At 37.3% G+C, this 26,203-nt stretch overlaps 1 protein-coding gene across 2 annotated transcripts in view; it reads right to left on the reverse strand.

Moving 5' to 3' along the window:
* Positions 1-26,203, reverse strand: part of akt1 (v-akt murine thymoma viral oncogene homolog 1) — a 103,743-nt gene that overhangs the window by 27,051 nt on the left and 50,489 nt on the right. For both annotated transcript variants that reach the window (XM_051722872.1, XM_051722873.1), the window contains 7 exons: positions 20,655-20,783; positions 9,664-9,775; positions 9,324-9,450; positions 7,610-7,741; positions 7,430-7,495; positions 5,862-5,930; positions 4,080-4,205 (listed from right to left, as the gene is read on the reverse strand). In XM_051722872.1, the coding sequence (XP_051578832.1) occupies positions 4,080-4,205; positions 5,862-5,930; positions 7,430-7,495; positions 7,610-7,741; positions 9,324-9,450; positions 9,664-9,775; positions 20,655-20,783 (761 nt within the window). The remainder of the gene's footprint in view (positions 1-4,079; positions 4,206-5,861; positions 5,931-7,429; positions 7,496-7,609; positions 7,742-9,323; positions 9,451-9,663; positions 9,776-20,654; positions 20,784-26,203) is intronic.

The raw sequence follows: 26,203 nt of genomic DNA on the forward strand, positions 1-26,203 counted from the left end.
CTGTGCAGTGGTCCTCCGCGACACTGGGCGATGGCACTGGACCTCGCCTCCTAGAAGACGGTAGCGGCTCCACCACCCTCTGGCATCCATCAGTGGCTCCTTCGTCTCCTGGCAGATGGCAGTGACTCCTCTGGCGTCCATCAGCAGCTCCTTCATCTCCTGGTGGATGGCAGTGGCTCCTCTGCCCTCTGGCGTCCATCAGTGGCTCCTCCATCTCCTGGTGGATGGCAGCGGCTCCACCACCCTCTGGCATCCATCAGTGGCTCCTTCGTCTCCTGGTGGATGGCAGCGGCTCCTCTGCCCTCTGGCGTCCATCAGTGGCTCCTCCTTCTCCTGGTGGATGGCAGCGGCTCCACCACCCTCTGGCATCCATCAGTGGCTCCTTCGTCTCCTGGCGGATGGCAGCGGCTCCTCAGGCGTCCATCAGCAGCTCCTTCATCTCCTGGTGGATGGCAGCGGCTCCTCTGCCCTCTGGCGTCCATCAGTGGCTCCTTCATCTCCTGGTGGATGGCAGCGGCTCCACCACCCTCTGGCATCCATCAGTGGCTCCTTCGTCTCCTGGTGGATGGCAGCGGCTCCTCTGCCCTCTGGCGTCCATCAGCAGCTCCTTCATCTCCTGGAGGATGGCAGCGGCTCCTCTGCCCTCTGGCGTCCATCAGTGGCTCCTTCATCTCCTGGTGGATGGCAGCGGCTCCACCACCCTCTGGCATCCATCAGTGGCTCCTTCGTCTCCTGGTGGATGGCAGCGTCTCCTCTGCCCTCTGGCGTCCATCAGCAGCTCCTTCATCTCCTGGCGGATGGCAGCGGCTCCTCTGCCCTCTGGCGTCCATCAGTGGCTCCTTCATCTCCTGGCGGATAGCAGCAGGCTCCTCCGGCTTCTGGCGAACCGCTCCTGTACCACCGGACTGTACCTCCTTGGTGTCGCAACCCTCCATCAGTGTTGAGGGCTCTCCCTGTTGCGTGCGTCTCTCTCTCTCTCAAACTGGCATCCCCGGCTCCTCTTTATCCCTCTCCCGGCTGATTGGGCTGATTCAGCACTGGGCGTCCATCGTAACGGCCCGGCCACGCCCTCCTCCTCATCACAATATTTTATGTATAATTATTTAAATATAACTATTTATAATTATTTAATCATTATATATTAATGTTATCCAAGGGACTTTCTCAGCAAATATTTATGTATGCGATTAATTACGATTAATTTCGTTTATTAATCAGCATACCATGTATTTAATTCAATTAAAAAATTTAATTTGAAAGCCCTAATATATATTATATTTATTATACGTTTTGTGCTCATTACATTATTATTTTGAGAGAAAATTAGTATATATTTTAAATTGTGTTTTTACTTTTACATTGTGCGCTGTTATTACATTAAATTGCTACACTGAGTATATAATGTAATACATTTCCCATAAAATAACCTATTAAATTACGCAAAAAAAAATGTTATAACATTATGTGCAGTTGTTACATTATGCTTTGTTTGCACATTACGAGTTGCTACACACAGTATATTTATTTATTTATGTCCCTTGAATCCCATTTTCTTGAGGTAAATCTTCTTGAAAAAGATATCATTTGACTTTGACCCATTAATCTTAGGTTTATCGCATTGCATATCACTGTATATTATTCAAGTTTATCACTGTGACGACGAGGAGGGCATGGCCGGGCCTTCAGGACGGACGCCTGGCGCTGAGTTTCCTCAATCAGCCGGAAGAGGGATAAAGAGGAGCCGGAGACGCCAGTTCGAGAGAAAGAGAGAGATGCACGCAGCCGAGTATTGTGTGCATTCTGCATTGGGCCGGGAAGGCCAACAGTGTGAGCTGCGTGCGTGTGTGTGTGCTGGCGACTCTGTGCTGGGAAGCACTTTCATTTTGTGTTTCAGTTGGAAGTGTCTGTGCTATTAAAGTCTTAGTGATTGTTCACCCGGTCCCCGCTTCCTCCTTTCCACATTAAGAACCTGACTTACCAGCAGTGGTCCGTTCTTGGAGGGGAAGAGAATTACTGTAAAAAATGATACTTGTTATATGACGTTGTTATTTTGGCTATATTACCAGACTGACTTTCTCGCATTTTCTTAATACCAACATTTTGAATGTGACCCTTGCTATATGTCCCTACCAACTTTCAAACCAAACCTACGCCCTTGCCTCAACTTAAATGTTTAGTGCATGCCAACTCCCTAATTAAACAATGAAAGCAGTTAAAAAGCACTATTTTATCTTATACAGCAGGGGTGGGCAACTATTTTGGTAAAGGGGCCACATCGGGCTTTAAGTAGTGCATATTCTTGTTGAGATGCAATGTTCCGCATTTTGTATCTTTTAAGCCCAGAAATAGTTGTGTACTCAATTTTCTGAAGTGTATATGTGACTAATGGGACTATTCTGCAATTGCTTAACAACGTAGATACTTTTCTATCAGGCATAAAAAAACTGAAAGGCGTGGCTTATTATAAATTATTCATTTTACCATCTCTACTTCCCTGTTAATTTATTATTCAATTTTAACTGTTTACACGCTAAAAGGGTCATGATGCAGGTCTCGTCAGTGTTTTGACTTTCCATTCAGCACACAACTGAATAAAAACAGGCTGCATGACTATGATACATGATTACTGCAAGAGTTAGATTAACATACATGCGAGGGGACTTCAAAATTTCTATATTGCACAAATAAAAAATACATTTACATATTCGTCTCTCGCTTGCTTTTGCTCGTGTGTCAGTGATGCCGAGATCTCCTTTTATATTTAATTTCATCACTGAGAAGGTTTACCTGCAAACTTAGTAGCACCAAACATCACGAGCAGCCCCAAGAATGGACAGAGTGGCCGTATAACACTTCTCCTTGAGCAGATTATTGCACTAGAGATCGGTAAGTTTGTTCAAAGGGGAAAGCGAGAGCTAGAAATAGTGCACTCGCGTGCATGGTTGCCAGACTGCACAAAATAAGTATAACATTAGGCGGAATATTTCCAGTTTGCGCAAGTATAAATCTCAAATGTTGCGTCTCTTATCTGGCATCACTGAGCAAATGCTTGTGGAGGTGCGTTAGGTCCCAATGCAAGATAACTGAAATATCCAATGAAAAAAAAAAAAAAACACTTTTAGCATAAATGAGCCACATTAAACCATGTGGACGGCCATAAGTTGCCCCAGGTCTGTTATAGAGAATAACAGCAATGAAAGCATTTTATTTCAGCAGTTGCCAGGCAACGACTTGCGGCTGTATCGATGGTTTGAGCGCGTTTGACTCGAGACAAAAGCGCTGTGAGCTGACATTGACTCATGTGATTCTCAGTGGTCGTCCTGAGGAGAGATCAGACACGACATGCTCGAAAGCTACTCAGAAAAAAACAGCTAAATAATTCTACTGTTATAAGGACTTAAATGTATTTTAACAGAAATAATAAAAAATACGGTTTCACATTATTAGTAGAAATATTTATATCCGTTAATTATGCTCACCAGTGCATGATGCACTGCCAAATGTCGAGTCTGTCTGACTTAATTGGGCTATTGATAATCATTATCATATAATGTATTGTGAATTCACGAGTTCAATGGTTCATATAGTCCTGGAGCACATTATGGTAAACGTATTTGGCGTCCAATCCATAACGGAGGGGCTTGAGCACAGGACTGGGCAAAAAATAGGCTTCATTTTTCTTTTTTGCTAAATATAATTTGATTTTGAGATGAAAAGTGACTTGAACCTGTTTTCGTGAGAGTCACTGTTAGGTACTTTTAATATATACAAATATTATTGACAAATTGGCACGGCAGTGGTGTTATTTAATATTTCTTTATTCATTATACTTTTAATGCCATATCAGCATCAAAGGCTATTTTCATTTCAAGATCAAAGTAGTTTAAGAAAACAAAACAATCAATAAACAAATAAACCTCTACTAAAAACTATATGAGATCTTTCAATTAGATATGAGATAGAAATGGCTGCAGTGGTGTTACTAAAGATCTAGAAGCATTTTATGCCCAAACCTACGTAAACCACCAAACTGCTCTTATAAAAAAAACAGTTTCATGTGACCAAGATGACCTCCTGACCTTCAGGTCTCTGTAGACCACGTTTCTCTCTGAATGCAGGTAATCCAGCGCAGACACGATCTCAGCCCCGTAAAACCGTGCTCGGTCCTCTGAGAACACTCGATCCCGGGACAAATGAAAGAAAAGCTACAGGAGAATAAACACAGGAACATTCAACAGTTTAACCCTTTAAGCTTGGGCGGGCCCACAAAAAAAAATATAATGTCAAAATAATAACTACAGTCTTGACCAACACAAAATCGGTATCGTTTGAAAGATTAGAAGCTCTACTTTCCAATGCATGTAGACATTATGACCAAAACTGAACAAGTGCTTTGAAATTTGCAGATAAATCAGAAGTGTTCTGTTTTGATCATTTATTAAAAAACAAAATTGCACTGTATATATTATTGAAATCAGTACAAACATCAAACTGATCAAATAGTGGGCCTGGGTAGCTCAGTGGTAAAATACGCTGGCTATCACCCCTGGAGTTCGCTAGTTCGAATCCCAGGGCGTGACTCCAGCCAGGTCTCCTAAGCAACCAAATTGGCCTTGTTGCTAGGGAGGGTAGAGTCATATGGGGTAACCTCCTCGTGGTCGCTATAATGTGGTTTGTTCTCGGTGGGGTGCATGGTGAATTGAGCGTGGTTGCCGCGGTGGATGGCGTGAAGCCTCCACGTGCACTATGTCTCCGTGGCAACGCGCTCAACAAGCCACGTGATAAGATGTGCGGGTTGACTGTCTCAGACGCGGAGGCAACTGGGATTCGTCCTCCGCCACCCGGACTGAGGCAAATCACTATGCGACCACGAGGACTTAGAGCGCATTGGGAATTGGGCATTCCAAATTGGGAGAAAAAAGGGGAAAAATCCCCCCCCCCCCCAAAAAAAAAAAAAAACTGATCAAATAGTCATTTGTCATATGTTGTTAGAAAGCTCTCAAAGAGTAGAAAACAACCAACCTATTTGTTTTACTCACAGACAAAAATATAGTGAGTAATAGCTAAGTATATGTCTTTGACAATTATGTTGGTGTTGCTTATTTGCTGTATTTTCACTTACAACTTCACAAATAATAAACGGAACATAAAATATCACATAACATTACTTAGAGGAGGTGATTATCTTTCAAACGAGTCCACACACAAGGTAATCAGATGTATAGATCATTAGATAATCCACATGAAGCACAATGTTACATATGGCCACCAGGAGATAGCGCCAAATACATGACACAGACTCAATGATGACTCAAATGACACAGAATGAAACGCAAACCTTTAGTCATTGTTGTGTTTGCATGTGTAATTAGTACTTATGTACAATTATAATGTTTTATTTGTTTGGAGAGGCTTTTAAACACTATGATAAATTATATTTGTAATGCTATAACTTTTGATTACTTTGTTGTATCAGCACAACATTATTCTCAGATACAGTTGACATGATTGGGAACAAAGCAAAAGCAAGTTTTCGGAGCCACCTTATTTACACCCAGAGATATATAATGTCAAATCAGAAAAATAAGAAAATTTTTGGCTCAATTTTTTTGGGGTGACTTTTCAGCAATTTCTTAGGCTGAGAGTCTCAATGTATCATAATCTATATTATTAAAAAATTTGAAAAGTTTTCTTTACAATGATACCAAACACTTGACCTTCCTTGTTTTTTTGTTGTTGTTGAGTTATAAGCCTTTAAATTTAGGGATGCCAATAAAACAGGAAATCTTTAAAAACACCATCAGAGATTAAAGGGTTAAATTATAGTTCAGCCTCTCGTGTGAGAAGATCCTCAGACTCACCTCTCCTCCGTTGGCGTACTCCATGACGAAACACAAACGGTCGTGGGTTTGGAATGAGTACTTTAGAGCCTAAAAATGGAAATAATTCAAAGACATACAAATGACAAAGTATTACATAACATAAAGAGTTACGACATGCATTAATGTTTAAATGGATCATAAGACGGAAAACTAGTTAGAGGGATTAGGGTTAGGTTAGGTTAGCCTAACCATAAGATTTAGCTGAACTATTTTACATACTCCAGCATTCACACCTCACCAGGACCATTTACTGCATTTATACATCGCCATTAGCACAGTAGTAAAATTGCCCTGTTTAACCCTCAGAGAGCAGAACTGTAACGTTTGTTTGAAGCAATTAAATAATATCTATTTTTCATTATCACACAGAACAGTGGCTGACATTCTTTTCCCGCTTTGGTGGGAAAAATAAATAAATAATGCATACTGAATGTCACAACGTGCTAAAGTCACACAAAATTAAAATAAATAAAGTTTAAAAATGTGCACTTCACAATAACGTTACATTTGTTTAATATTAGTAAATGCATTAGGTTTCATGAACTTGAACAATGAACAATATAGTATGTTTACAGCATTAATTACTCTTAATGTATTTTTTTTAATATAATTGTTCATTATTAGTTCATAATGTATTAGCTAATGTTAACACATATAACTTAAAGTTTAAAAAAGTATTAGTGTGTTGCAATTAACATTATCCAAGATTAAGTGGTGTAAAATTATTGTTCATTGTTAGTTCATGTTAACAAATGCAACCTGATTTTAAAGTGTTACCATAAATGTTTCTATAATCAGTGGCTTCCTAAAAACATATTCAAGGAGGGAAAAATATAATACATCATCAATATCAATGTCTGGGTCTCAGAGGGTTAATTATAATCAGAGAAAATTTTCATAAAAAAACGACATTATTTTTCATACAAGAAACCTCGTCTAACATCATAAGTGGACTTCAGAGAAAAAATAAAAAGCAACAAAAGTCTAGATTCTGTTTTTTTAATTTGACAAAAATGAATGAAAATGTCTCATTTTTTTAATTATAATTTTTTAAATTATATATATATATATATATATATATATATATATATATATAAACTTTATTAATTAATTTATATTTATATATTTAATATTTTATAATATATATATATATTTCTAATTTCTGGAATTTATTCTGCCATTAATAGTGAAGGTGTGTGATCTAAAATATGAGAAACTATTTTAACATCGAAAATATTACACAAAGCACCTTTTAATGCATGATTCAGGCACTACAGCTAGTCGTGGAAACAGAAACAAATCAGCCCGAGAACAGAAAGATCCGATCTAACTGTGATCTCCAGTCCACAATGAGGCTATGAATCATTATTATCTGTTCTGGTGAGGCGATGAAATGCTCTCTTGGAGATCAGTACTGTTTACTTTTGAGAGGAGAGGTTAAACTCTTCTAAAACGAACTGTGTAGACGAGTAAACAGAGGCAGAAGATGCTTGAGATGAAGAGGTTATTCAATAGAAGAGAAAATCAGGAGTTTGAGAGTCTCTCACCGTTAAGAAGGGGTGTTTAGAGTTTTGAAGCACACGGTTCTCTGTGAGTGTGTGAGCCACTTCATCCTAGAAAACATCACAAAGAGTGTTTGTGCTGTGAGAATACGCTAATATACACTAGTACCAGTGGCTGGAAGTGTACACAAGCATCTGTGAAGAATATTTCTCAGCAGTACTCACTTTGGCTACAATGACTTCTTTCTTGAGTATTTTCATGGCGTAATATTTTCCCGTGGCCTTCTCCTTCACGAGAATCACCTTCCCGAAAGTGCCTTTACCCAACAGTTTGAGGTATTCAAAGTCGTTCATAGTCTACAACAAACACAAACAGCCTGCATGAGTTCAACTCGAAACACTGAGGCAACATTTACACTCCACAGCATGTCCTCGCTCATGACTCAACTATATGCGGCAGCTCGACATTTGACCTTTGAACCTCTGCAACCTGAGGGAATGTCAGAAATGTGAGCGTGTGAACGTGAGGGTTATTCTGTAACATAAGAAACAGGATAAGAGCTGCTACGCTTCCTTTTTAGAACCCGTGTTGACATTTTTTTATGGACTAAATTTAGGAACATAAAGCATTTAAAAAATGAATGCAACATACATTTTTGAACAAACTTCTGAAACAGTTTGCACATCCTGAACGAAAGTTTTATGTGAACTCTCTTTAAAGGTGGCAAGAGAGCTATCGCAGATGGTTTGACCTCGAGAGACCACGCGTACACGTGCGTGGATATTGTATTTTGGCTTCGCTACACGCAATGCATAATTTCATTTAATTTAAATCGACTGATCTCAGTTTAGAAGACTCTGTGTGCTGGGTTAACCATTCGACACAATGAGTCATGTGACAAAACAACATGGTGCCGATCACAGCGGAGTTTGTCTTTGTGAGGAATGTCAATAAAACTACATCTGGTGAAAAACCGAATTAAGTTTTTACATTGAAACCTGTTTGAATCAAAAGATTAGAGTCTCTAGTTTCATCCGATATGCCATTTTAAACATTTGAGTGATTTATCGCAAAACGGCATGCTGTTAAACGCAATGACCACGTACGTGGACTATAGGCTCATCTTCCTTAAGATATCCTATATTCACTGCATTATCACACTGAGAATCACAAAAACTGAAAAATGTGTCTTTCAGAGGCTTTATATGGAGTTAGGATGAAAATAAGGTGCATTTCAAACTGTTCTGAGACCAGTGCAGACAGACAGCTCTGTTTTTAACTGAAATTGAGCATACAGTCCACGAATGTGGTCATTGTGTTTAACAGCGTGCTGTTTCACGATAAATCGCTCAAATAAAAAAAAAAAAATGGCATATCGGATGAAACTAGAGACTCTAATCTTTTGATTCAAACAGGTTTTAATGTAAAAACTTAATTAGGTTTCTTACCAGATGTGGTTTTGTTGCTGTTTTTCCAAAACACAAACTCCTCCGTGATCGATGTCATATTGTTTTGTCACATGTCTCCGTGCGTTGAATGTTTAACCCTTTACTGACAGCACAGAGTCTCCTGAACTCAGATCAGTCAGTTTAAATGACATTAAATTATGCGTTGCATATAGTAAAGCTAAAACGCAATGTCCACACACGTGGACGTGGGGTCTCAGGAGGTTAAAGCGCACAAGTCACGTGGACTACTTTGATGATACTATAATGGTTGTTTTTTTGCTTGACAGTACAAGTCGCCAATCACGTTCACTGTATGGAAAAGAGCATTGTGAATATCCTGCCAAACATCTCCTTTTGTGTTACACGGAAGAAAGAAAGTTGGGTTTGGAACAACATGAGGGTGAGTAAATGATGACAGAATTTTTATTTTAGGGTGACACTTGAAAACATGAAAAAAGTGTCATCTGTCCATGATTCATGAGTCACGTACCACTTTATGCCGAGGTTTGGTCAAATACATCTCCATGTCCATGGGGTCTGGAGATGAGTCCATCATCTCCTCTTCCTGTTTGTGCAGACTGTCGGCCACAGCCTGGATGGCTTTGGTCCATTCCGCCCTACACAACAACAACAGTTTGAAATGCTAAAACTGTAAAGCTGTAATGTTGAAAATGAAGACACAGTGAACTGACTTCACCAAAACACCAGTTGATTTAAAGTCACTGTAAAGTTTTTGGGGTCACTGTATATCTAGTCAGCTCCATGTGTACCTTCACACTAGTTTCTCACATTGCAAATAAACTATACAGGTGTGCGAGTGAGGGTCTGACCGTTCCTCGGGGCTCTCCACGTGGAAGGTGCGCTCAATGACACTGGTCCACTGCAGGCAGCGTATGATGAATGTGTTGGGTTTGGGTCTCTCTGTCTTCATCAGCTGACATTCTGGACACATCCAGAGGAAACCACACCAGAGACACAGAGAGAGAGAGAGAGAGAGAAATCACTGTTAACATCATTTATCTTGATATGCATGCTTCTACAGCAGCACATTACACACACTCAGTAGGGAACAACAGCGGTCACACTGGAGCTGCTCCGATTCACACTACACACTCATTTACCAACTTTACTAAAGTTAACGTTACTGAACATTCCAAAATCTGATACCACTTCTTCAACACATGTTCCAGGTAAACTAGAACTTCTGTGCATCTGTACCATGCTGTTGATTACCACAGAAAATTATTTAAGGGACATGATGTAAATATGAAGGAATAATCCAGAAATGCATCCTTCTAGAAAGGTAGTCCCACCACTAATTGGACAATTTGGACAATTTTACAGCTCAAATAAGACACGTATTACTGAAGAATTCATTAAAGTGTTTGGACAAAAATAACATATTCACATTTCTGCTAATTCTGTTAATAACAATGCAGAATATTTATTTAAATTAGTTGTTTATTTACCCTTGGGACCCAGCCATTAATTTCTGCCCTCTGTAGATGACTAGGAAAATATTAGATGAATAATAGAAATGAAATATGAGATATTCCTATAAAAAAAGATTTGTTTGGGGGCCTGGGTAGCTCAGTGGTAAAAGACGCTGGCTACCACCCCTGGAGTTCGCTAGTTTGCTAGTTCGAATCCCAAGGCATGCTGAGTGACTCCAGCCAGGTCTCCTAAGCAACCAAATTGGCCCAGTTGCTAGGGAGGGTAGAGTCACATGGTGTAACCTCCTCGTGGTCACCATAATGTGGTTTGCTCTCGGTGGGGCGCGTGGTGAGTTGAGCGCAGATGCCGCGGTAGGTGGTGTGAAGCCTCCACACGCGCTATGTCTCCGTGGCAATGCACTCAACAAGCCACATGATAAGATGCACAGGTTGATGGTCTCAGACGCGGAGGCAACTGGGATTCATCCTCTGCCACCCGGATTGAGGCGAATCACTATGCGACCACGAGGACTTAAAAGCACACTGGGAATTGGGCATTCCCATATATATATATATATATATATATATATATATATATTCCCATATATGTAAGTTATAACTTGTTACATATCTCTGTGTGTAAATAAGGTGGCTCAGAAAAACTGCTTTTTTTTTGTTTCCAATCATGTCAACTGTACCTGAGAAAATGTTTGTGTCGATACAACAAAGTAATTGAAAGTTAAAGCATTACAACAATAATTTATCATAGTGTCCAAAAACATCTCCAAACAAATAAAACAATAATAATTGTACATAAGAACTAATTACACATGCAAACACAACAATGACTAAAGGTTTGCATAGCATGCAGACATGATATTAGTAATGAGATTTCACAGAATGAGTTTCATTCTGTGTCATTTGAGTTATCATTGAGTCTGTGTCATGTATTTGGCGCCATCTCCTGGTGGCCATATGTAACATTGTGCTTCATGTGGATTATCTAATGATCTTGGCATCTGATTATCTTGTGTGTGGACTCGTTTGAAAGATAATCACCTTCTCTAAGTAATGTTATGTGATATTTTATGTTCCGTTTATATTTTGTGAAGTTATAAGCGAAAACGCGGCATATGCATTTGATCAGTTTGATGTTTTTACTGATTGTAATAATATATACAGTGCAATTTTTTATATATAAATGATCAAAATGGAGCACTTCTGATTTATCTGATTTATCTGCAAATTTCAAAGCACTTATTTAGTTTTGGTCATAATGTCTACATGCATTGGTAAGTAGAGCTTCTAAGCTTTCAAACGATACCTATTTTGTGTTGGTCAAGACTGTAGTTATTCATATTTTGATGATAATTTTTTTCCTCACAGGCCCATTCGAGCTTAAAGGGTTAAAGGCAGGTACTGCTACTTGAAAAATACAACATATAAACATGTTGAAGAAGAAAATTAGCTCAAAACCTAAAACTAGATTTATGAATAAAAAAAAAAAAAATCCTTCAAATGAAATATTGCACCAAACACTATATTGGCGTTAAACAAAAAAAAAATTCTACAGGCAAAATTTTATTTAGCATTAAATGCTAGCTAGGAAACAATGTTTTTGTGATGACAGCTTTCTAAGCTATCAATTGTTACATCATTCTCAAAACAAAGAAATAAAGATCACTGATTGATTTTTTTTTAAAACAGTTAAATTAAGAGCTTCAATGGGGCCCAATGCCGCTTTTCTCACACTGAACAACAAATAACCTGTCTGATAGATTGTAAATGGAGACTTATATAGTGCCTAACATCTCCTTTTGTGTTCCACAGAAGAAAAAGGGTCATACGGGTCCATCTACCACAATTATATTTAATATGATCTGAGAGATCTTAAGATCAATTACAGATAATTCACCTTCGAATGTAGTTTACTTTTAATGTTAGTTACTGAGAGTTGGAGTGCTTTGCACTGTTAGAGGTGACTTTTTATATATAAAAAAGTTGGCATTATACTCTACATCAGCGAGCATGTTTACATGCACACCAATACACTTAAAACTCCCAAAAACCAGCTTATTTAAAAAATCTGACAAAGCAAGAAAACCGTGTTTACATGAGATTTGAAATAATCGCGTTATTATCTGCTTTTGACGTCAAACCGCGAAGAGGCATGCGTCCAACACTTGCGCACATTGGATAACCCGGTAAAAATGCTGGTATAGGTGTTTATATGCAACCCGAAATCAGTGTAATGGGCCAAATCAACCAGTGCCGACCGGTTTATTCTTACGCTGTTTATGACCTTACACTGATAAATGAAAGCTGTTTATTTTGTTTACACAACCACACACAATAACTACGTTTCCATCCAAGGGTTTTCAACAAAAAGTGTAGTGCATAAAAAAGTTTACCGATATAGCTGATGGAAATGCAAATTATCGCTAAAATTTCACAAGTGTCGACATAATATTTTTCCGTTTAACTCTAGCGCATAAACTCTATGCCGATACTTTGGAAACACTTTTTATCGAGAAAATTGGCATTAATGCAAAAATATAGTGCCACATGTCAGAATATACCCTAATCGTTAGCCTGTGTTAATCATGACAACAAGTTATACATCCTTGAAAGCCAATTTATTGTACCTGAAGCATTAGTCGCACTGTTATGGATTGATCTTAACGGCATACCTGCATAGATCCGATGCTGCAAACACATCTGCGTCATGACACTTCCAGGAGTGCCAACACAAATATCTCGTATCATGCACCGGTCATCGACAAGTACAAGGAGAACAAATGAATGGCCACTGTTTGTGATTAATTTAATCACGGTAGCCATCCGTTTATTTATTAAAGTTGCTTTTCCACACCATTCAAAATAATAGACGGTAGTCACGGAATTAGCCCACAATACAATAATCATATAATTTCTGTGCACAAAGATGTTTTAAATTAAAAATAATTACACAATACTAGGAGAAACGCTTCAGTGTGCTTTTTTGGAACATTAACATATAGCCCAATTCTATAAAATTATTATTTAGTTTACTTTTGAAAAAATACTGGCAAAATTCCCTGTATTAAATTAAATAAATTACCAAACGAATAAAGCATTAAATTAAAAAAATTATATATATTTTTTTACACAAACTCAAATGAGCCTTACCCTGTTCTGTAGACGAAAAAAGTCGGCTGAATGACTCTCAGAATGTTCTAGACTTTTTTCAAGACTATAAACGATCAGAACTATTTGTGCAATGCTGAGTTCACTTTCAGAAAACTAGCTTTTGAACCTTTTAAAACGTTAAAAAATTTAAATCTAACCCTCTTCACCTCGGATCGCATTTGCTGAGCTTCTTCAGAAAATGCAAATTGCATTATGACACTAAAACAAATTTTAGATGACAATAAAGTTCAGTTGGTTGTTAAAAGTTGCTGGACAAATATGCAGGACATAATGCAGTTGTGATGGCGATGCTTTAGATTAGATGATTGTTCAAAATAGCATATTGAATATCAGGAATGTATCATATATATAAACACTGATATTACACAGCATCAATGTTTCTTTAATAGCTGTGCACACAGCATATACACATCGATGGATGCTCCTTATACTAAGACTGAAAGTTTCCCCCACTACATGGTGCAGGTTGCCACCTTGAACAGGGCCATGACGAATCACTTTCGGGTCGTAACCGGTGGCAACCTGCGATAGACGCAACATCAGGACCAATATTACAGTCCTATCAGAAGGGCAGCTGTTCCGTTTTGATGTCAATTCTTCATCTTCTGATTGCATTTATGTGTGAAATTAAAATGACAGTAAGCTGGTTAATTTCAATGAATTGTCTCAATACTCTCCCCATTTTACCAAAACTTCAGAGGAAAAAAATTAGGGACATCTTGGAGGCGAAAGGTACACAATTAGTTGTATGAAAATGGCTTTCTTTTGCGATAAACCAAAACGTATGCGACAGAGTGTTTTTTAAGCATGACGTCATCACGCACACCATTTTTATCGATAAAAGGCCATTTGAATGGAAACGGGCAGAAGATGGCAAATTTCGCAAACGTCTTTACGCATTTTCACTTTGTCGATAACAGCAGCGTGAAAAGTGGATGGAAATGAGGTTATTGTCGGCTTTTTAAGCATAATCGGTGTAACAACATGCATGTAAATGCGCTCAATGTTTTCCAACTGGTGGACAGCAGGACAAGAACAACGGCACGGTTCTTCCTCCATTGAAAATTTTTCAGTTGCTGCCCAAGCAAAAATTCCAGCTGATGAGGCAAATTTTATGTGATTCATCTCTCGTTCTGCATTTTATTCATGCGCAATATGCTTCTCATCTGAAATGCTGTGCAACTGAAGCTTTTCGCCCGAGTGTGGTGTGAGAAACCATGATCATGACAATGATCTGCTCTATCTCTGGAGTTTGCACGTGTAAAACGGGCTTCCCTCGATGACATGAAGCAGACCGCAACACTGATGCGACCCATTTGAATTCTAATGAAAATGTTCTAGTTTAAAATGCTACGGATTAAGTCAATTCTCTCCAACAGTAGACAGCTTTGACGTGCTAAACAGCACCGTAATAACATGCACTATTTTCAAATTACCCATCATCACCGTTACTAAAATTGAACACAGTTTTACAGTCGTAACAGTAACTGAGATATTTTTCTCCCCAATTTGGAATGCCCAATTCCCAATGCGCTCTAAGTCCTCGTGGTGGCGTAGTGACTCGCCACAATCCGGGTGGTGGAGGACGAATCTCAGTTGCATCCGCGTCTGAGACCGTCAATCTGATCACGTGGCTTGTTGAGCGCGTTACCGCGGAGACGTAGCGCGTGTGGACGCTTCACGCTATTCTCCGTGGCATCCAGACACAACTCACCACGCGCCCCACCGAGAACGAACCACATTATAGCGACCACGATGAGGTTACCCCATGTGACTCTACCCTCCCTAGCAACCGGGCCAATTTGGTTGCTTAGGAGACCTGGCTGGAGTCACTCAGCACGTACTGGGATTCGAAGTCACGACTCCAGGGGTGGTAGTCAGTGTCAATACTCACTGAGCTACCCAGACCCCGTAACAAAAATGGTATAGTTTCATATTAAAACATTTATTACGTAGAATCTATTAGATGCCATTTTTATGTGGTCCACCTGTGTAATATATGTTCTGTTTGAATGATGTTGATATGAGGAATTAAACTGGATAATAAATATAATAGCCTCATATAAATGTCCAATGTATAATCTGGGTCCAGTAAAGAACCACTGCTCTACATGCTAATAACGTACTCCACATGGCCTTTGTAAGATCTTGCAGATGCTACTGATTCTAAAGAACATGACTACAACAATCCGATATTGATAATCATTGTACTCAAGCTCTTTTTTGGGTTTTTTTTACACTCTGATGCTTTTGCATTCAAAATATGAATGCACAATTGCAGCTAACATAAACCAGGAACACAATGTCATCAGTTGTTAAAAACTCAAACTCACATCTTTTTCAGAGCAACCGAAATGAGCTGTGTCTGTGTTCTTTCCCCTCAAAAATGCTCACTCAAAGTGGAAAAGTTCTGCGTTCAGCGCGACAAAGCACAATCCCGTCTGAACATCCAGCAGTGATTCTGCCAGCCCGCAAACATATGTTGCAGAGAGATCGTGCAGGAGACATGTGTCAGCGATAAGACGACACAAACGGCCTGTCGAATAGATAAAGGACCCGGGTGAGACCACCACTGAGATCCAGCCGGGCTCATCAGCAGCCCAGAACGCCGCAACCAGAGCCAAGATAAATAATGAGGATCAGCCACTTAATAACCACTATATTTCACAAGTGTCAGGCAGGAAGCGTTCTCTTGAACAAACATTATGGCTGTCTAATTAGTCTGTTCAATCATTTCAACGTCTTTTTGCAGGGATGGTGGGGTGAAATTCTGCTGAGGTATGAACGGAGATGATGGTCCAAATATGTTGAATATGTTCTGCACGTCCCTCGAGGAAACACAAAACTGTTGGAGGTCAATTGGAACCTCTCATGGCGTAGAAGAACAAAATGAGAAGTCCAGTCATGCCCAAAATACAGTACAAACATTCATTTCGAGCCATGGCTGACATATTGATGGGCAACGCAAGATCAAGTCTGGATCGCACTGCCTCATCTCTTTAGAAATATATATTCTTATAGTTCAATCAATATTCCTGTACTTTTTAACGATGTTAACTGGGTCAACTATAAAACAAACCAATCTATGTAAGAAACACTTAAATGCAACAACAACAAAAAAACTACTCGTAATGTGTTTAGCTTTTTTTTTTCTCCCCAATTTGTTATGCCCAATTCCCAATGCGCTTTAAGTCCTCGTGGTGGCGTAGTGACTCGCCTCAATCCGGGTGGCGGCGGACGAATCTCAGTTGCCTCCACGTCTGAGACCGTCAATCCGTGCATCTTATCACGTGACTTGTTGAGCGTGTTACAGCAGAGACGTAGTGCGTGTGGAGGATTCACGCTATTCTCCACGGCATCCACGCACAACTCACCACGCACCCCACCGAGAGCGAGAATCACATTATAGCGACCATGAGGAGGTAACACCATGTGACTCTACCCTCCCTAGCAACCGGGCCAATTTGGTTGCTTAGGAGACCTGGCTGGAGTCACTCAGCACGCCCTGGATTCAAACTCGCAACTCCAGGTGTGATAGTCGTGTTTACCTTTTTAATCAAATGAGAAATAATCAGATAGTGTATCACCTTTGGAACAAAGTGAGTATTCTGAGTAGACATGTGCCAGTATTCGGTAATACGGTATACCACGATAATTAACATGCACGGTTATGTTATTGTGGATAAGTCAAAATACAGTGGAAAAATCTAGATAAACTATAAGCCAAATTGTTTAGATTTGTCTGGACCAAAATTAACACTCAGCAAGCGCCAAATGCAAGTAATTATTTGCTTTGGCAAGTAAATATAGTTATACATAAATATAGAAACTTTGCAACATGATACGTAAGTAAAACTGTAATAATGACAGTCAAACCCACAGTAATGTTGTCATAATTGCAAATCAAATCAATGGCATACAAACCATAAAGTTACCAGGGACTTTTTAATTCTATAAGTGCAACATAATAGATGGTGTAAGTCCAACTGTAAGATTAATGTACCTCGCTTATATAAGTGATGCGAACAATTCAAAAGAAAGACATTCAAACCATCTATTAAAGAAAACATCTGTCACAAGTGCCGTTTTATAGAGAGATGCAGACTTAAGTGACATAAGGACAGAACAGTTTTTATTTTATTATTATTGTTGTTTTTGTTTTTTGTTGTTTTTTTCCCCATAAAAATAATGCAAAATACAGTTTCATGGCCGGTAAGAATTATTTATGGATGGTAAATATTTTATAATATTTAAGGAGATTGAGAATGTAAACAAAGAACCACCGTGGACGAGAAGCATGACTGAAGTAGGAACGCTTCCAACCCTTAATCCCCCTTTTAAATCAGAAAAGTCTGAAGTGTGGAAAAGACATAATGACCACTTGAATTGATATGTATTTTTTACATATTTATTTATTCAATGTTTATCTTTTTTATTTGTGCATTTATTTAACTGTTTAACCCTTTCAGCTCTGAAGGTGTTTTTAAAGATTTCCTGTTTCAGTGGCATACCCAAAATTAAAGGCTTATAACTCGACAAAAAAAACAAGGAGGGTCAAGTGTTTGGTATCATTGTAAAGAAACATTTTCACATTTTTTAATGATATAGATTATGATACATTATGAGACTCTCAGCCTAAGAAGCAGCTGAAAAAATTCACAGAAAAAATTATGCCAAAAATGTACTCTTATTTTTTAGATTTGACATTATACTGTATATCTATGCATGTAAATAAGGTCGCTCTGAAAAACAGATCTCGTTTTGTTCCCAATCATGTCAACTGTATCTGAGACATTTTTTGTGTTGACACGACAAAGCAATCAAAAGTTATAGCATTACAAAAATAATTTATAATAGTGTCCAAAAATGTCTCCATGTATCCAAAAACATCTCCAAACAAATAAAACATAATAATTGTACATAAGAACTAATTACACATGCAAACACAACAATGACTAAAGGTTTGCATAGCATGCAGACATGATTTTAGTAATGAGATCTCACAGAATGAGTTTCATTCTGTGTCATTTGAGTCATCATTGAGTCTGTGTCATGTATTTGGCGCCATCTTCTGGTGGTCATATGTAACATTGTGCTTCATGTGGATTATCTAATGATCTATACATCTGATTACCTTGTGTGTGGGCTCATTTTAAAGATAATCAAATGTGTGATATTTCATGTTCCATTATTTTTCATGAAGTTATAGGCAAAAACGTGGCATATAAGCAACACCTACATAATTGTCAAAGACATATATTTAGCTATTATTCACTATATTGTTGTCTGTGAGTAAAACAAATAGGCTGGTTGTATTCTACTCTTTGAGAGCTTTCCAACAACATATGACACATGGCTATTTGATGAGTTTGATGTTTTTACTGATTTCAATAATATGTACAGTCAGTGCAAATTATATAAAATATCAAAACAGAACACTTCTGATTTATCTGTAAATTTCGAAGCACTTGTTCAGTTTTGGTCATAATGTCTACATGCATTGGAAAGTAGAGCTTCTAAACTTTCAAACGATACCTATTTTGTGTTGGTCAAGACTGTAGTTGTTAATATTTTGACAATTTTGTTTCATAAAAAGTTATTTTCCAAGGTAATTTCCAATGTGATCTTTTAATTTACAGTCCAAATTTCAAAAAGTTTGGACAGCATGCAAAATGTCAATACATCTGAAAAGGAGTGAAAAATTCATTTTCACCCTGTGCTATATTGAAACAACACATTATTTGACGTTTTACCTTGTGAAATTAGATTTTATTTTTTATTTTTTAAATACAATATACACTCATTATACATCAGATAATGGCAACATGCTCCAAAAAAGTTGGGACAGTCACGTGTTGTAACATCATTTGGTTTGTAAAATAGCAATTCAATTAGTCAAATTGACAATGAATCATTTAGTCTCAAAATATGGAAATATTTGAACCATTCCTTGGTGTTGCGGAAAGTTCAGACCCATTTAGAACAATTTTAGAAACGGGTAAAAATGACCTGCAACACCAAGGATAGCGACCACTTGATTATATTTATATAATAAATATAATCAAGTCGTTTTAACGTGTTAATTTAGTGCGATTAATTATATAAAAAATAACGCATAAAAAAATATATGCAATTAATAATGTCCCCGGACCGATTGACGAATTCAACTGCAAAATGGATTGCTGTGAACTGTTTTACTGTATGATTGGCTTATTTCAATAATACGGAAATAAACAATATACTGGATTCTAAAACCACTTTTTGTATTTTCTTATCAATGCTTTACTCATTTGCCACAATAATGTAATGCATTTTAATTATCTGAATTATTATGTTTTAAATATATTTTATTTGTAATTTTTAAATATAAAAATATAAATATAAATTGAATATAATAAATAAATATTTCATAATTATATATTTAATTATTATTATTTGATGGGCTTTCTAAATAGTTATATATGTGATTAATTGTGATTAATTTGATTAATTAATCGGCATACCATGCAATTAATTTGATTAAAAATTTAAATTGATTGACAGCCCTCATTTATATTTATTTATTTTTGTGCATTTATTAACTGTTTATTTAGTTTCATAAATGTACATTTAAAATGCAAATGTGGTTTATAAAAAAAATATTTGTCATTAAGAACAACAATAAAATGTATGTGTAACGTATAACACAACACCGCTGTAGTATCGTATGCCACAATAAAGTGTGGAAATATTTTAAGACATTATGTCCACTTGGTTATACGTATATTTATTTTCAAATATTTATTTATTTAATGTTTATTTTTTATTTATTTTATTAGTGCGTTTATTTAACTGTTCATGTCGTTTCATAAATGTTCAAGGTTCTTTTCAAAGTTACTTTGTAATCTTTTAATTTAAAATGCAAATTTGGCTCATAAAAAGCTGTTTAGTTTGTCATTAAGAACAACAATAAAGTTGATGTTTCAACATGTTTTGTAAAATATAATATAATACCGTGATAACACTGTATACCACAATAAAAGCTTTCGTAATTATTGCAATATTAAAATGTGATCCCGACACATGCCTAATCCTGAGCAGTCTGCACACAGCGTTTTCTAAACAAAGTTTTAAGTTAGACTTGCATGTAGACATGTTACTCTCTCAGATTTAACTAAAGAACATTGTAACGTCAGGTAAAGTCTGGGTGAGATACTCACGTGCCACTGAGAAGTTGTTTAACGGTGTCTCGAGTTGATCTACATCCTGCGGTCGCTCTTTATAGCCGATAAACGTTCCGTCACTCTTAAGCAAGAAATACCGTGGCCGCCATGTCTTTATGTACTCTCCTACAGGACAAAGAGAGAGAGAAAAGTGAGACAACTGCAAACGATCAACATAACAGAGTTTCAGAAATATCACATTTTATATAATGTGTACAGAGTGAAAACAAACATCTATGCAGCCAAAATGCCACTTTCAGAAAGTTTAACAATTTAAAGCAACTTTTTCATAAGGGGCAACATGACTGATTACTGCTTTAACAAAAAGGTAGCAAAAGTCTTTTAGGAATGTTCTGGATTCAAGTTAAGCTCAATCAACAGTTTTTGTGATACATGTTGACTGCCACAAAAAATTAGTAAATAATCAGTTGCCTTCGCGTCTGAGACCGTCAATCCACGCATCTTATCACGTGACTTGTTGAGCATGTTACCGCGGAGACGTAGCATGTGTGGAGGCTTCACGCTATTCTCCACGGCATCCACACACAACTAACCACACTCCCCACCGAGAGCGAGAACCACATTATAGTGACCTCGAGGAGGTTACCCCATGTGACTCTACCCACCCTAGCAACCGGGCCAATTTGGTTGCTTAGGAGACCTGGCTGGAGTCAGGGGTGGTAGTCAGCGTCAATACTCACTGAGCTACCCAGGCCCCCAATTAATAACAATTATTAAACACTGTAATAATCTCTTAATACATTTAACCCTATAACGTCATGTGTATCAAATATGATACACAAAGTTTGATGGCTCCTGTTTCACTCTGTTCAAGCTGACGAGACATACAACCTATGGTATGTAAGTTTCGCATGTTTATGGCACCATCTAGTGGTTATTTGAGGAAAAAAAGTGGTTTCAATGTTTATATCGATCTATTTAAGAAAAGTGACTCTTATGTTGGGATAAATGACAGCTTATTTTAATAAAGTGACAGTGACAGTAATGATTATTGTTATTGATATTTTAAAATGAGCATTTGCTGAATATAAGCAACTTGTGCTTGCTTAAAATTTTGAATATTATTTTATTGATAAACCCTCTTTGAAATCCATGTATAATCATGGATTTAAAGTGTGAACTAATATTTCTGTACATTTTCATATATGCGGCCTGCTCTGTCATTATAAAGATCTTATTATTTTACATTAATAGCTATTATGATGCCATCTGACCATACGTTTCTGAGACCCAGCGGAAAAAAGTTTTACAATTCCCCTTTTTAAATGTCAATATAGTTTTTTGATGCATAAAATACATATGATAAAAACCATTTATTGAAAAAACAATATTTTATTCATATTGTATCTGATGTGTATTTGATCCATATTTATAGACTAAGTAGAGGAAATTGTCATGGTCAAACTCTTAAACATTTGGTATCTCTGAAAAGCCCAGGGAGTCCTCTGATAATTCCCCAAGATTTACCACTGTAGCATGTATGGGTTACGAAAAACTTCAATAAAAAATGTCCTACACATCAATGCATTGCTGGACCTCAGGAGGATAATGACCTATAAAGACTAATCTATCAAATATGACACATAAAAAAAACAAACATGCAAAATAGTTTGTCTAATGGTATTAGAAACATTTTAATGTCAAAAAGTAGAATTTTCTCAAAATTGTTTCATATGTCAGGCTTTACAGGGTTAATTCGCTTAACTGTAGGCTATTTACGGCTGCCAGGTTTTAGAATAAGATTTTGAGGTCATATTATGAATATTTTTCTCAACAGAGAGCAAAACCTTCAGGAAACTATTTAAGTTGCATAATGAAAGAATGACATCAGCATGCATCCCACTTAAAACCCTGTTTGAGCTCAAAACAACAAGAGTCCTGGAACAAGAGTTGTGTTTCCAAAACAGCCAACAGAAAATACAGACAAAAACTGCTGCCGTCTTCCGCAACCAAAATCAATCTGTGCTGAAGAAGTTGCAGGATTCACTGCACCAGATGTTGCAGAATTGAAAATGAAAGAAACTCAAGAGACACAGTCAAAAAGACAGAGACAGTTTGAAGAGTTAACCAGGAAAAGTGTAATTTATTGTTAATTACGGGAGTTGAATATTAACCCCATGCAGGGTCTGAGCAAGCTGTCCTTAATTGGCCCATTTCCTCTGTTGCTAGAGTGGATCTGTCACGGCAGACGTCTGTCGCGCTGCTGATATTCATCGAGTTTTGCCTCATTTCAGCTGTGACAGACCAGAGAAGGAGAGTTTGGGAGCCCTAGTAAAGCAAGATACATCTATCATTTACAGTCATAATCCTATTAAGAATTTTTAACCATTTGCGAATATGAATTTAAATTTCTTAAGAGAATGACATTTGTTTTCTTATGCACTGATGGAGTCAAGTAGGCCCTAGTCTCGAGTTGGCAGATCTTTGACTATCAGTATAAAGTCTGGTCAACATCGCAGCTTATTCTGGTCAAGAATCGCCCACTTAGACAGGAAGAGACCATCTGACTGACCTGCAAAGCGACCAATTACAGTTCGCTTGTGTACATGACGTTTAAGGGTGTGTAAATCCACAACCGAATTTAAGAGCAAAGTGTAATATACAGTTTTGCTGAAGGATATCTTGTTTACTTTATATACTTGTTTGCTAGTACACAAAACTATGAATATCATTTCAAAGATTCGCTGGCATGAATCTCGCAAAGTTCGTCAAATCCAGCAGCAAGTTCTACTTTAACCCTTATGTTGTGTTCCAGTCATTTTGATCCAGACAACGTTTTTTTTTTTTTTTTTTTTACTTAATCCAATTGGAATAAAATTATTTGATTTTGTTCACATATGGACCAATTTAGACCATTTTCTTTCAATTTTATTGGTTTTATTTCCCTTTGTTACACTTGTTGTGTTCCCGGTCAAAAATGACCGGCCATTGGAAATTAATGGATTAGACTACAAAATACAGAATATTAAGTGTTCAGGAGCAACACAATCCTTTAGATGAGCACATGTGAGGATGTGTGTTTGCACACACAAAGTCCTCAGACATGTGCACACACACACACACACACACACACAAACACACAAACAGTGTGTAAGCACCCTTTTGAGCATCATCTTTCCATGTACACTGAGGAATACTTCAAGATCTACTGATCATTTTATGTTGCATTTGGGCTCGTTTGAATTGGGATAGTCTGCTGTAAGTTATGTCATTGTCTATGTCTATGTTAAAAAGGAAAAACGTGAAAAAAAGACACTCCTGTTAATTATATTTATGTGTGTCAGTGGGAATTTCATACACTAAAACTCACTGCAATTTGGCCACTGAGTGAAACAATTTGATTCTACAAATTGAGACCTTTCCATATATTCGATATATAACACATGCATATCTCATATTTTTAATGTTTTTACCAACTCTGAATATAATTGTTGTGACAATAAATTTGCAAATGATGAGAAGGGAACACGTCTTGCTTGTCAGCAAATAAGAAAAGCATTATTTAAGAATTGTTATGATCAGCTATATGGTTTGCAAAGTCCAGATTCTACGCTTTCAAATGACTATTTTGTTCAGATCAAGCAAGTGGTTATTAATTTATTATGTAATTATTATATTATATTTTCCGCATTGAGTGACCCCCACTAGCCCGGTATGATCTAAGTTTAATGAATCCTTCTTTCAATAAAAAAATATATATATTTTTTAAATATGTTCAAAAAAGGAGTACAAAATAATTATTAATAATTACTAAAAAAGAAGTTGATGAAAAGATCTAATGCAATTACTTGTGATAATATATGCAATATGAGAGATTAGTGGGCCGGTCATATTTGACCGGGAACACAAAAGGTGTTGGCACTAAACGAACACAACAAAAGGTTAAAACAGCTAATCGAGCAAACCCAGTACCTTGTAAACACGACATTTGTCTTTTCGACGCATGCACTCTACGACTGCTTTGAGATACTCTTTTAGTACAGTCAAGAGCAACGATGCACACAGATAAGGAACTTATCTGCATGTCAAGAAAATCTGGGCCACACGCGGACAGTCCATGCAGACTGTGCTGATGACGAAATTTGCATCACGCATACCAAAATATACTTTGGCCTTAAAGCAGAAGTATGTACCTTTTTCAGTGTTAACCCTTTAAGCTCAGATGGGCCGCGAGAAAAAATAAATACTGTCAAAATATTAACAACTACAGTCTTGACTAACACAAAATCGGTATCGTTTGAAAGCTTAGAAGCTCTACTTTCCAATGCATGTAGACATTATGACCAAAACTGAACAAGTGCTTTGAAATTTGCAGATAAATCAGAAGTGCTCCATTCTGATATTTTATATAATTTGCACTGACTGTGCATACTATTGTAATCAGTAAAACATCAAACTCATCAAATAGTCATGTGTCATATGTTGTTGGAAAGCTCTCAAAGAGTAGAATACAACCAGCCTATTTGTTTTACTCACAGACAAAAATATAGCGAGTAATAGCTAAGTATATGAGCCCACACACAAGGTAATCAGATGTATAGATCATTAGATAATCCACACAATCCCATCTTTCTTGAACCTTGTGTTCTTCAAACTAGAGCAGCACACAGCAGCAGCAGCGTCTCGGCGGATGCAGAAGTTTAGCACTTCAATAAAGTTAAAACATTATAAATGAGTCCACCTGATTCACCACCACTGGGGAGGAGGTGCAGGAAGCGCTCGCAGCAGAAAACATCTGTCCTGCAGCCCTGTGTTCTTAAACACTCACAGTCACAGCAGATGTGCAATATTTTATTGAGCCTGGTGCCATTTGTCATCGTGGCATGATGGGGAGAGATCGCTCAGACCGGTTCTGCAGGGTACGAGCTTTTGGAAATCAAAACTCGCTTTGCTTTGGAATTAAACAGACAGGTAATTTGACTGCTGATGGTATGCACTAGAATATATAGGTCAATTAAAGCTACTGTAAACAGCCAAAGAGAATCTAAGCCAGTGTGTTAGCCAATCAAAACAAACTTAAAAATGGCTTATCCACTTATTGCTTATCATTAAATTGCAATAAATAAATAGATTGTACACCCTGCCCTGTAGATATCCATATCAGCTGACTACTACTTTTGAATATAGATGACATTCATAACTCTAAGACCACCTAAATATGTAATGAAATCTAATGATGGACTTATATATTGGCCAGAACGTTAAATCTGCCATATTGAGATTATCGGTATCGGTCAATATCGATTAACAGTAGTGCTCCTCCTTCCCAACGTCAGTTCAAAAATCTACCAATACCCTTTTCAATTGACAACACATTTTATGTTTTCAAATATATATATATATATATATATATATATATATATATATATATATATATATATATATATTTTTTTTTTTTTTTTTTTGAGTACATAGAGTAAAATAAGTCTTCATTCAAATTCATAATTCTGTGTACTAATATCTTATTATTGCATTAAATTGTAGATCTTGTATAAAAAGATTAACAAACCCTTACCAGTGGATTA

This window comes from Myxocyprinus asiaticus, chromosome 17, assembly GCF_019703515.2.
Source record: "Myxocyprinus asiaticus isolate MX2 ecotype Aquarium Trade chromosome 17, UBuf_Myxa_2, whole genome shotgun sequence".
NCBI lineage: Eukaryota > Metazoa > Chordata > Actinopteri > Cypriniformes > Catostomidae > Myxocyprinus > Myxocyprinus asiaticus.